This window comes from Lynx rufus, unplaced genomic scaffold (assembly GCF_022079265.1).
Source record: "Lynx rufus isolate CCGP_SWC_20201006 ecotype Redwood Valley unplaced genomic scaffold, mLynRuf1.p SCAF_7, whole genome shotgun sequence".
Lineage (NCBI taxonomy): Eukaryota > Metazoa > Chordata > Mammalia > Carnivora > Felidae > Lynx > Lynx rufus.
Window position 1 is genome coordinate 121,045,637 of NW_025814889.1, and position 13,197 is coordinate 121,058,833.

The window sequence follows — 13,197 nt, forward strand, 5'->3', positions numbered from 1 at the left end:
CCCCAGAAGGTGGGTGCTATCGCTTTTATTTTATAGATGAGGAAACAGGCTTAGAGAGGCCGGTTGACCTGCCCAAAGACACACAACTAATCAGCAGATTGCCAAGAGATGAACACAGGTGATTCAACTCAAAGCTCAGTACTCTTTCTATATGTTTCACTCACCATGGCCTAATATTTGCTCTACTATCAGCTAGTAGGGAATACAAAGACCTAGTAAAACACAGATTCCTGCCCTTTGGTTGAGAGAGAAAGTATAAGCAATGAGTAGCAATTTGAAATTGGTTTTAAGTAAATGATAAATAGGATCAAGGAGGTTAGAGAAATGAGACATCTTTATTAGCATGGTAGAGTTGTAACTAGTTTACAGTAGCATAGTAAGGTGTGCTCTATGTAGTATACTGTGCTTATGTCTCTGCTCTTTAAATACACATGATTTTGTTGCTTTAGCTTTGGTAACAAATGAAAACAATTGGAAGAACTAAATTTTCTAAAGAAGAAGATGTAAGCTGATTATCAGTTCAGATACTGACTTTGAAAAAAGGGTTGGAAATGTAAAGAACAAATGGCAGAATATTTGTAAAAAAGGTAAATGTGTAAGTCAAAATTTGGAGTTCTCAACACCTCTCATTTTGTTTTTCATAGTGGTCTTGTGGTAGTTTTGGCATGGAAAAATTTGGGATTCAAACTGTAGGAAAAATCTTTTTCAAAATAAGAGAAAGTGTTAAATTGATACAAGAGTCAGCCTTTTCAATGGCTCTCAGCTGTATTCCCTAAGCCTTTTATACTTGTCCAGTATTGGACATTATGTATTTATTTATGTATCTGCCCCTTCCATTAATCCATTAACTGCTAGAAGATTATTTCCAGTGTTATCATAGTGCATGGCACACATTTGTCATACAAAAATTGGTGAATTTTGTTGAGATGAATCTGGAACTTGACAATCCAGACACTGGCAATTCCTAAGCACCAGTAAGATCTAATTTAGCCAGATAACTTTTAACCACTTGGGCTAATGGAAAGTGTTTATTAAGTATTTCAAATTAAATCTTTTATACTGAAAGTAGTTATTTTTTGAATTGCTAATCTGATGGCAGCTTTTTACTTAAGGCCAACAGTATGGCACAAATGACTCACTAGGTAGAATTTAGCAGTTGAAGTAGAGGTTAGGGTCCAATCTCTTAACACCATGAAAATGTTTCCATTGTCTAATGGCCTCCCTTGCCACCATTACATCTCAGAACTATGTGACCTTCATTGCAAAGAACTAGCAAAACATAATATTGCCCAATTTAACAAACAATTGTTATTCTTAACCATGTCTCCAGTAGGATGATAGTTACTGAGAATACAGAGGTGGATAAGAAACATCTATGGAGCACCATTTAGTGGTCAGGCAGTGTGTCAGGCACTGGGAATACAGCATTAGTTCCTGTTGGCATAAAAATTTTTTATGGCATTTCACACTCTAATGGGAAAGAGATATGAATTCTGATACATGCAATAGAATTGAACCTACATAAGGGAGAAAATAATTATGCTTCCCGGTGACAGGGAAACCTCCACAGAGGAAGCAAAATTTGAATGTTGCCTTGAAAAATGAATGGTGTGTCCTAGCCTCACAGGGATCCTACCTTATACTTCAGACCCAAAAGCATGAAAACATTAAAAATGTATCTTATGTGTTAGAGGAACTATCTGTTAGGATGCTCTTGGCTGACAATCACAGGAAATCCAATTCCATATGGCCTGAAAAAGTAAGGACATTAACTCAAATGAAAAACCCAGAGGAAGGGTGACAGCAAAATTGGTTAATTAAAGGGATCAACACATGATCAGAAACATAGGTCTTTTTTCATCTTTCTGCTCTGCTATTCTTGGTGTATTGGCTTTACCCTCAGGCTGATTCTCTTCCTGGCCAGAGCATTTTCAGGCATCACATGTGGTGCAACAATGGCCAAAGGAAAAAGAAACTCAATGTAGAAACTTAATGGTCTCTTTCTGAGTGTAGAAATCTTTCTTGAGAGCTCCTGAGTAGACTCCTCTTTGTCTCATTGGTCAGAATTGTACTGTCGCTGACTAACCAACCTCTGACAAGAGAAATGAGGCCAACGGGGGCTAGACCTTGGGCTGGAGTTTCAATCTGTCTTTGCCATAGTACATGGCCATAAGGTTAGGGTCAGGGGGAGGTAGATAAGCTGTGTAGACAATGACCTGAATGAGCTTCAGGAACCAAGAGTGGAAGTCATTAGTTCATAGGGAAACTACTGGATGGAGTAGTTAGATGGAGAGAGCTTAGTTTGGAAGGAAAGCAGAAAGCAAACATTGCTTTGTGTGCCATGTCAGAGACTTATACCTTAACTTCTATGCTATGGGGCGGCGTCATTTCTAGAAAAATGTCAAATTATATGGTTTTGAGCAAATAGTATCATTTTTAATAAGATTCTTGGTCTATCTTGATCAAACCAATTATAATATATCAGATAGAGGTATTTAAAATACCAGGAATTTTATTTTTTTAACTTAATAAATATTAAAAAACAGATTTTAGTTTATGAGTTTTCATTCAAATAGATCTTTGACATGACAAATATAATTTTATTGGTATTTAAAGTTAGGTCCAAACTATCAATCTCAGAAATTGTTTGTCAGCACACACTCTTTCCTTTCCTCTTCTCCTCTTCTTTCCCTCAATGAAGGGGTGGGAATTTTCTTACATAATACGTATTCTTGTATCACACATACACATCCCTCTGCTTTATTTTTTTTCCCAGTCAAAACTTGGAAAATAATTAGGAAGTGAAAGACATTTACATTCAAAATAACTGCAAATAGCAGAGTTAATTCTATCAAATAGTTTTTCTCTCAAGGAATATTTCTGATTTTAAAATAATTTATAAATTACATACCTCTTTTTTTTTTTTAAGGCAAAACAAGAAACAGGAGTGCAAACAAACTTTTTTTTTTTTTACAACTTTGCACTTTTCCACAGTAGTCTTTGTCCTTAAGTTAGAAAATAGCCCCCCCTTGTGACCAAAAATCAGCTAATTGGGCAAAAGAGCAAAAAACGAAACAAACTTTAAGCAAGTCTCCAGAAAGGAGGAGGCAGGAAATCAAGAAAAGACTGCCCCTTCAGAATGATGTTAGTGTTACATTTCTTAGGTTAGAAATTGCTGGTTCGTAAACACTTAAAATACCCCTTTGTTGATGGTGCTGTGGTTAATTCTGATTATTAACTCTAATTCCAAAAGTAGATTTATATTTGATCTATCCTGTAGGAAATTTATTTTTATAAAATTCTATTTCTTACATTTATAATGTATATTCACTGTTGGCTTGTAGAACATGTACAAGATGAACAATCATAACCAACATCCTTACTTTTTTTTTCCTGAAAACTATTAACAATAATGAGGTCACTAATGAAGGTAGCATTTTTGGTAGGTTAATGGGGATTTAGAAAGACAAAATAGATGGGGCGCCTGGGTGGCTCAGTCGGTTAAGTGTCTGACTTCAGCCAGGTCACGATCTCGCGGTCCGGGAGTTCGAGCCCCGCGTCAGGCTCTGCGCTGATGGCTCAGAGCCTGGAGCCTGCTTCAGATTCTGTGTCTCCCTCTCTCTCTGCCCCTCCCCTGCTTACTCTCTGTCTTTCAAAAATAAATAAACATTTAAAAAAATTAAAAAAAGAAAGACAAAATAGGAAATTAGGTAGTCAAAGATAATTTCTAAAATTTAAATATTTTCAAATCAGCTGCCTTTAATATTATCCCCATATCCTTGTAAACTATTTTTAAAAATAGCAGAATCATTAATTACTATTTTGGGTAGCCAGATATGATGGGCATAGTCCCTGAATGCTGAAGAAAGCCTAAAGACTGCCATTTTTCTTTTTTAAAGTGAAATAGAACAACCTTGCCAAGAAAATGTAGATGTAGTTAAGCTTTAACACCTAGAAAAATACTGAAGCAAATCTCTGATCGGCCAATTTGGATTCATCTCTAGGAAAGTGCAGAATATAAAAACAAAACAAAAATGTAGCTTTGTAAACACAAAAGTACATGAGCTTAATCTAACTAAAATTAAGATGAACTGAGATTAAAATGAACTACTGAAGTAAAATTAATCCAATTTCCTGAATAACAATAATAGTTATTATTAGTATTTGCTCTAACATTTATTGAGGGTTTATTATTAACCAGGCATTATGCTAAGCACTCCACGCATATTATCTCATACAATATAACAACTTCCTATTGTTATAATTCACATTTCACAAATGAAGAAATTGGGGTTTATGGAGTTTAAGTTCTGTGACTAAGATCAAATCATAGGTCAAATTTCAAACTCAGAGCTGGCTCACTAACTCTTAACCTCTATGTTTGTTGGAAACCAGGACTGGTATTCCCAGGATCACATACTTCACCTTCTACATTTTTAAGTTGTATCTAATTCAGTGATGGGTATTTGGATCAATCTGTAAAAGCTGGAATCTTCCACATGATGTAATACCCAAATCGCTTAACAAAGACACTGTTGTTAAGAGAGCCCACTGGGTAGATTAAAGAATCAAAAGTCAAGGAGGGAGAAAAGTGTGGCATTTTGACTAAAGAGAGGAAGACCAGGGATTCAGTTTGGGAAGACTCTTTAGATTATTCTCAAGGTAAGGATTTAGACTTTCTGATTCTATGAAGCAGAATATTAGATGATAATTATGTTCTTTAGCATCTGGAATCCAAATGTATTCTAGTTTGGTTTTACCAAAGCTGTATGTCTCTAGGTCTGCTTCAGGATGGGATACAGCATTCTATTTTAGTGTGGAACAATTCAGGGAATCTCATCCTCATTTTAATTCATCCATAAGTCGTATCAGTCTTCCCCACCCCCTGCCCACCCATGATCTTTTTTCTTTTTCCTCTTCCTCCTCCTTTTCCTCTTCTTCCTCTTCCTTCTCCTTCTTCTCCTCTTCCCCCAATCCTTCCCTCCTTCTCCTCCTTCCCCTTCTTCCCTTCCCTTTCCCTTCTTCCTCCTTTTCCTCCCCCCACCCTCCTCTTCTTCTTCTCCTTCTTTTTTTCTGTCTCTGTAATTCCCCTGTCAAAACTTTTCTGGAATGGAGCCATGCACAGGAGCAGGCACCTAGTTAATACTTGTTGAATGAGTGGAGGAAGTGACACAAAAGAGCCTTCAATTATGAAGAGTTACATCTAGATAAAGGAGACAGAGGATATTCCAGGTAGAATATCTTGAGCAGTGTGGGGGTGCCTAGGGGGCTCAGTCAGTTAAGCAACTGGCTCTCAATCTTGGCTCAAGTCAAGGTCTTACAGTTTGTGGGCCCTGCTTGGACTATCAGTGTAGAATCTGCTTGGGATTCTCTCATTCCCTCTCTCTTTGCCCTTCCCCTTCATGTGTGCTCTCTTTCTTCCTCTCAAAATAGATGAACTAAAAAAATTTAAAAACAAAACTGAGCAGTATGAATTATTTACGGAGATCCAAGTGGCTAAACATGGCTGGAATAAAGGCTGTGTGATAGAAAGATTGTACAGCTTAGTGACAGCTAAAAGCCAGGACTCTGGAGCCTGCTAGCTATCCATGGTTTGAATATTGTTTCCACCAATCATGAGCTGTGGTTCTCTGGGCAAATGAGATAACCTCACAGCACCTACCTCATGAGGTATTAGGAAGATTAAATGAATTATAGCATAAGAAGTGCTTGGAACAGTGTATAATACATAATGAGTACTCAATAAATATGGATCCTACTATTACTACTATTATCAGGTAGGTGAGTAGTGGGTGGGTACAGGTCTTGGAGCTTCCTATGTAAAAAAGAAGAACATTTATGCCAAAAGCCACTGAGAGTTTTTGAAGATTTGTAAAAATTGAGGAGACAGGGTGTGATTTGAATTTTGTGATTCTGGGACCAAACTGAAGACTGAGGAGGCAGTCCAGATGAAAAGAAATAAGGACTGAAACTAAGTCAATTCTAGGAGTTGTGGAGAGGAGAAAGAACACCTAGGGAGAGTTATCATGCTGAATCATAGGACTTGGCACCTAACTGGGTTAGAGAGAGGGCCAAATCTCAGTTGTCAGGCAGTGGAAAGTGTATGGGTAAAGATATGTCACTGAGAATGGGAATATCAGGAAAGAGGTGGATTTGGAGGAAGATGAGGAGTTTAGTTCTGTACATGGTATCTTTGGTTTTAGACATGTAAGTTTGAAGAGAACAGACAAGTACCAATGCCCTAGTAAGCACTGGAACTGAGAAGAATCCTAGCCAATGTATTAAGTCAAGTTGTTTATACTTCTGGGCTTAAGAACAATAATTTTTTTTGTTGATTATTTAAGATGCTACCTATACCTTAATTACAGATTGTCACAGACTTTGACTCTGGAGTTCTCTCTTGTCCAGCAAGACAGCAGACACAGAATTGAATACAAGAGAGGCTAATGTTCGGGAGGAGACAAGAGCCCCGAGTAAGGGTCCTTGCTCCATATTTATTAGGATCAGAAGGCTTACAAACGTGATGGATGTGCAAAAAGAGATAATAAAACAGTGATCATTAACTGAAGTGTGTGAGAGAAAGGGGTTTTCAAAGATATGTGGTATTAGGGATTTCAGTCAATACAAAACAAAATTGCAGCACCGAGCAGACGGCTGTTTACTGCAGGTGCCAGGTGCCATGTCTGTTTACCTTAACTTGTCTAGGGGATAAGACAGATGGAGGACGCTATCTCAGGGTTAACAAGGCATTTATGTATGTATATGTGTGTGTGTGTGTATATATGTGTGTGTGTGTGTATGTATGTATGTATATATGTATGTATGTATGTATTTATTTATTTTTGTTTTTACTGATTAGCTCCAGGTAATTTTGCCTTGCTGTGGAGGTCTTTTTTTTTTTTTATTAAATATAATTTATTGTCAAATTGGTTTCCATACAACACCCAATGCTCATCCCTACAGGTGCCCTCCTAAGTGCCCATAACCCACTTTCCCTTCTCCCCCACCCCCCCCATCAACCCTCAGTTTGGTCTCAGTAAGAGTCTCTTATGGTTTGTCTCCCTCCCTCTCTGTAACTTTTTTTTTTCCCCTTCCCCTCCCCCATGGTCTTCTGTTAAGTTTCTCAGGATCCACATAAGAGTGAAAACATATGGTATCTGTCTTTCTCTGTATGACTTATTTCACTTAGCCTAATATCCTCCAGTTCCATCCAGGTTGCTACAAATGGCCAGATTTCATTCTTTCTCATTGCCAAATAGTATTCCATTGTATATATAAACCACAACTTCTTTATCCATTCATCAGTTGATGGACATTTAGGCTCCTTCCATAATTTGGCTATTGTTGAAAGTGCTGCTATAAACATTGGGGGTACAAGTGCCCCTATGCATCAGTACTCCTGTATCCCTTGGGTAAATTCCTAGCAGTGCTATTGTTGGGTCATAGGGTAGATCTATTTTTAATTTTTTTTTTTTATATATGAAATTTATTGACAAATTGGTTTCCATACAACACCCAGTGTTCATCCCAAAAGGTGCCCTCCTCAATACCCATCACCCACCCTCCCCTCCCTCCCACCCCCCATCAACCCTCAGTTCGTTCTCAGTTTTTAACAGTCTCTTATGCTTTGGCTCTCTCCCACTCTAACCTCTTTTTTTTTTTTTCCTTCCCCTCCCCCATGGGTTCCTGTTAAGTTTCTCAGGATCCACATAAAAGTGAAACCATATGGTATCTGTCTTTCTCTGTATGGCTTATTTCACTTAGCATAATACTCTCCAGTTCCATCCACGTTGCTACAAAAGGCCATATTTCATTTTTTCTCATTGCCACGTAGTATTCCATTGTGTATATAAACCACAATTTCTTTATCCATTCATCAGATGATGGACATATTTTTAATTTTTTGAGGAACCTCCACCCTATTTTCCAGAGTGGCTGCACCAGTTTGCATGCCCACCAACAGTGCAAGAGGGTTCCTGTTTCTCCACATCCTCTCCAGCATCTATAGTCTCCTGATTTGTTCATTTTAGCCACTCTGACTGGCGTGAGGTGGTGTCTCAGTGTAGTTTTGATTTGTATTTCCCTGATGATGAGTGACGTTGAGCATCTTTTCATGTGTCTGTTGGGCATCTGGATGTCTCCTTTAGAAAAGTGTCTATTCATGTCTTCTGCCCATTTCTTCACTGGATTATTTGTTTTTCGGGTATGGAGTTTGGTGAGTTCTTTATAGATTTTGGATACTAGCCCTTTATCTGATGTGTCATTTGCAAATATCTTTTCCCATTCTGTCAGTTGCCTTTTAGTTTTGTTGATTGTTTCCTCTGCAGTGCAGAGCTTTTTATCTTCATGAGGTCCCAATAGTTCATTTTTGCTTTTAATTCCCTTGCCTTTGGAGATGTGTCAAGTAAGAAATTGCTGTGACTGAGGTCAAAGAGGTTTTTTCCTGCTTTTTCCTCTAGGGTTTTGATGGTGTCCTGTCCCACACTCAGGCCCTTCATCCATTTTGAGTTTATTTTTGTGAATGGTGTAAGAAAGTGGTCTAGTTTCATTCTTCTGCATGTTGCTGTCCAGTTCTCCCAGCACCATTTGTTAAAGAGACTGTCTTTTTTCCATTGGATATTCTTTCCTGCTTTGTCAAAGATTAGTTGACCATACATTTGTGAGTCCAATTCTGGGGTCTCTATTCTATTCCATTGGTCTATGTGTCTGTTTTTGTGCCAATACCATGCTCTCTTGATGATTACAGCTTTGTAGTAGAGGCTAAAGTCTGGGATTGTGATGCCTCCCATTTTGGTTTTCTTCTTCAAGATTACTTTGGCTATTTGGGGTCTTTTGTGGTTCCATATAAATTTTAGGATTGCTTGTTCTAGCCTCGAGAAGAATGCTGGTGCAATTTTGATTGGGATTGCATTGAATGTGTAGATTGCTTTGGGTAGTATTGACATTTTAACAATATTTATTCTTCCAATCCATGAGCATGGAATGTTTTTCCATTTCTTTGTATCTTCTTCAATTTCCTTCATAAGCTTTCTATAGTTTTCAGCATACAGATCTTTTACATGTTTGGTTAGATTTTATTCCTAGGTATTTTATGCTTCTTGGTGCAATTGTGAATGGGATCAGTTTCTTTATTTCTCTTTCTGTTGCTTCATTATTGGTGTATAAAAATGCAACCGATTTCTATACATTAATTTTGTACCCTGCCACTTTGCTGAATTCATGTATCAGTTCTAGCAGACTTTTGGTGGAGTCTGTCAGGTTTTCCATGTAGAGTATCATGTTGTCTGTGAAAAGTGAAAGTTTGACTTCATCTTTGCCAATTTTGATGCCCTTGATTTCATTTGTCTGTTTAGACAAACCAATAACCAGGGTAACCAGCCTAGAGGAGGGAAGAGATAAGGAGGAAAAATGGTGGGGAGAATATATCTGTATATCCAGAATTGACCTGGAATTAATCCAGGCAATGCTGCAGCACTGGTCTAGAGGAGCTGTCCATCTGGTTAAACAGGGTCTGTCTTGCTCCAGTAGATACACAGTTACCCAGTGTGGAGGGGCATGGTTTGGTGTAGGCTGGTCCTGCCTCCACTGTGGGACCCTCGGATGATCCCTGAAGCCCTGCCTTGGTGGTGGTGGGGGGGGGAATGGCAATCCCCCAGTCTCTTCTCCATGGACCTGGTGGACTCCGTTTGAGTCATCCTCATTGTGCCATGGGCCCAGACGGGGCTGTCCTTCTCGCTCCACCAGCTCCCCTGACCCTGGACTTGGCTGGGAATCAAAGACCCGCTCCATGCGCTCTGACACTGGGGAAGCGCCTCTCTGTGTGGCACAATATGTGGTCTCAGTTGGCTTTGTCTGTGCCGCAGCACTTCAGGGAGGGTTGCCTTCTCCTACTGCGGACTGCCCCGCCAACCTCGCTGGGCCCTGGGGGTGGTGGGTGCAGGCAGGCTTTGTCTTTTCCCACAGTGCTCCTGAGAGGGGGCCACTTTCTCCTAGTGCAGACTGCTCCCCTGATCTACCCCCAAACCCAGGGCTGGCTCCCCTCTTCCCCAGGTGCACAAACAGGGACCCGGCCGCAGTCTGAAGAAAACCCTGCAGTTAGAGAGAGGATCCCTCTCAGTCCCAGTCGGAGGTTTTTCTCTTGTCCAGATACAGTCCTACACTTCCCCAGCCACTCCTTCTCTGCCTTTTGTCTCTCCGCAGAAGGGGATCCCTCCCCTCCATGTCTACGAAGCCTGTTTTATCTTCCCCAATTCACAATCACCCACCTATCGTTTCTCAAGTTGTCCCATTTTCTTCCTGGTAGATTCAGTATCTTTTCCTTCCAGACTGTTGGGGTTCAAAGTCCTTTGGCTTCAGAACTTCTTTGTTTGAGAGATGCGGGAGGTATGGATCCCCCTACTTCTCCGCCATGTTGGGTGGGTGTGGCGGAGGTCTTTTTTGCCCTCTTTACCTGTTTACCTATTCTAGGAAGCTTTAGTCCTGTGGAAGCAGATTTCTGCTCTGCTCTTTGTTCTACACTGGGCCGCTTTTGCCCTGTGGCCACTTTCTGCTCTAAGCCTTGTTAACCCATTGGTGCAAGCTCAGGGAATTCTTAAGCTTATTCCCCACAATAGATATTAATATTAAAAAGATTAACCAAACCCCATCCAGAAAATGGTGAAGTTGGGAGATTCTTTGGGCGATTCAAGAACATTATGATTTATTGTTGGACAGGAGTGACTAAAATAAAGGCATTGCTGATTAAGTTATATATTGAGGATTTTGTTAAATGACCTTCTTTGCAGTGAACTGCCTTTGATTGGACAAATAAAATATAGACATTATTTGTGCATAAATATTAACATGTGCATGTATATATGTTTGTAGTTTCTCACTTTTTAGTCATTCAAAAATTTAACTATGCCTCTGTAATTTTTCATCTTTCCCCCATAGGTATCTCTGATGAGTATATAACACCTATGTTTAGTTTTTATAAAAGTGTTGCAGAATTGAAAATGACTCAAGAAGAGTATGCTCTGCTTACAGCAATTGTTATCCTCTCTCCAGGTAATTTTATTGTTATGTTTTTATCTTTATGCCATTTGTTTATTCTCCTCCCTCTCCAGTATAATAGCAATAAAGTTTCTTAAAGAAAAGTGTAGAAGACACAGAGGCATAAAGAAAAAATAAAATGGCCTGTAATTCCACTACTCAAATGGAATCATTGTTAATATTTCAGTGTAGTTCTTCCCAGCCTTTCCTGTAAACATTAAAGTCTTTCATTGAATAATTGAGTTTGGAACACCTACTATGTACTAAACATGGTTCCAGACAATGGAGGATACAGCAGTAAAGAAACAGGCCAAATATAGCTACATAGAGCTTGCATCCTAGTAGGATGAGAAAGACAATAAATGAAGAAACAAAAATAACTTTCAGGAGGTGGTAATGGTAAAACAACTATAAAGATGAGGCTATAAGGAAGGAAAGTGGCAGCAGAATGTTATAATTGGTGGGCAGGAAAGGCTTTTCTAAGGGATTGAAATTTGAACAGGGAAGTAAAGGAAATTACATCCTTTTTAAACTTACTTTTTTTAAACTTTATGTATGTATGTAGGTATGTATGTATTTATTTATTTATTGAGAGAAAGAGAGAGAGAGTACAAGGAGGGGAGCGATGGAGAGAGAAAAATCCCAAGCAGGCTCTGCACTATCAGAGTGGAGATGGAATGACATGGGGCTCAATCTCATGAACTGTGGGATCATGACCTGAGCCAAGATCAAGAGTTGGACGCTTAGCTGACTGAACCACTCAGGTGCCCCTACATCTTTTTTAACATAATATAGAGCATACTATCTTTTCTTTAAAGTTTTTTTTCCCATGTCATTAAAAAATTATATTTGCAGTATATTTCAAACTTTGTTGAAATATATGTATCCATCATATTTATCATATTAATGTACAATCACTTAATTGTTACCATGTTTGGATATTCAGGATGTTTCCAATATTTCAATATTAGCCTTAAACCATTTTTATATATAATATTGAGGCAGAAACTAGTTGTTACTTAATTTTTTTACCATAAAACTTATAATTAAAAAAACTTCTTGACCATATATCCTAAAGCTACACACACACACACACACACACACACACGCACGCACCCTATGACCTAGCAATTCTGCTACTTAGAATACACCCACTAGAAATGATGCTTATATCTACCATATGGGTTACCTTTGGGGGCATGGATTAAAAGGAGAATTTAGAGAGGCTTCTGTGGTGGGCCAGTAGATGTTCTATATCTTGATCTAGTTGTGATTACATGAATATATACGTGTGTGTGTGAAAATTCATCAAGTTGAACACGTTATTTGTACATTTAGAAGTGCACATTTGTAAGTTACGTTGCAAGAAAGTTACCATTGCTATTATTATGCCAAATGAATACTTTTCTACTTTTTTATTTTGTCGTCTTATTTTAAACTTCAAAACAGACAGACAATACATAAAGGACAGAGAGGCAGTAGAGAAGCTTCAGGAACCACTGCTTGATGTGCTACAAAAGCTGTGCAAGATTTATCAGCCTGAAAATCCTCAACACTTTGCCTGTCTCCTGGGTCGACTGACTGAGTTGCGGACATTCAATCATCACCATGCCGAGATGCTGATGTCTTGGAGAGTAAATGACCACAAATTTACCCCACTTCTCTGTGAAATCTGGGATGTGCAGTGATGAGCATTGCAGGAGCAACAGCATCTAGTGATTTATTTTCCTTATGATATAAATCTGATGTATAACTTTCTTTTATTTCATTTGTACCTCGTTTCACACAAGAATTTTGATGAATATTTATGCAGTAATTATGTAACTTCTACCATTGTAAATATGAAGCTAGATAGGATTACTTTCTTTACATTGTATTTTACATGGCTTCAGGGATTCTTTCACTCTAAGTGGCATGCCCTGTTTGCCTAATCAAACTGATCATTCTTCACTTCTATCTTTTGAAATAGGGAAAATTTCATTTTGCTCTTTATCTTACCTTGTTGCGTATATTTTATAAAAGAGTTGTGTTCAATTTTGGCAATAAACTCAGCATAATGGCAACAGGCTTTTCTTCCAGAACAAAATTTGAAAAATATACAAACTCATTTCTTTAAATGGTCAATGACATCATATTGGGCCCGGGGGTGGGGTGATGGATAAACTC

The 13,197-nt window shown here is 38.6% G+C and overlaps 1 protein-coding gene across 5 annotated transcripts in view; it reads left to right on the forward strand.

Moving 5' to 3' along the window:
- NR1H4 (nuclear receptor subfamily 1 group H member 4) overlaps positions 1-12,719 on the forward strand; it is a 56,983-nt gene extending 44,264 nt beyond the window's left edge. For all 5 annotated transcript variants that reach the window (XM_047066846.1, XM_047066847.1, XM_047066848.1 and 2 more), the window contains 2 exons: positions 10,933-11,046; positions 12,481-12,719. In XM_047066846.1, coding sequence (XP_046922802.1) covers positions 10,933-11,046; positions 12,481-12,719 — 353 coding nt within the window. The remainder of the gene's footprint in view (positions 1-10,932; positions 11,047-12,480) is intronic.
- The last annotated feature ends 478 nt before the right edge of the window (positions 12,720-13,197 follow it).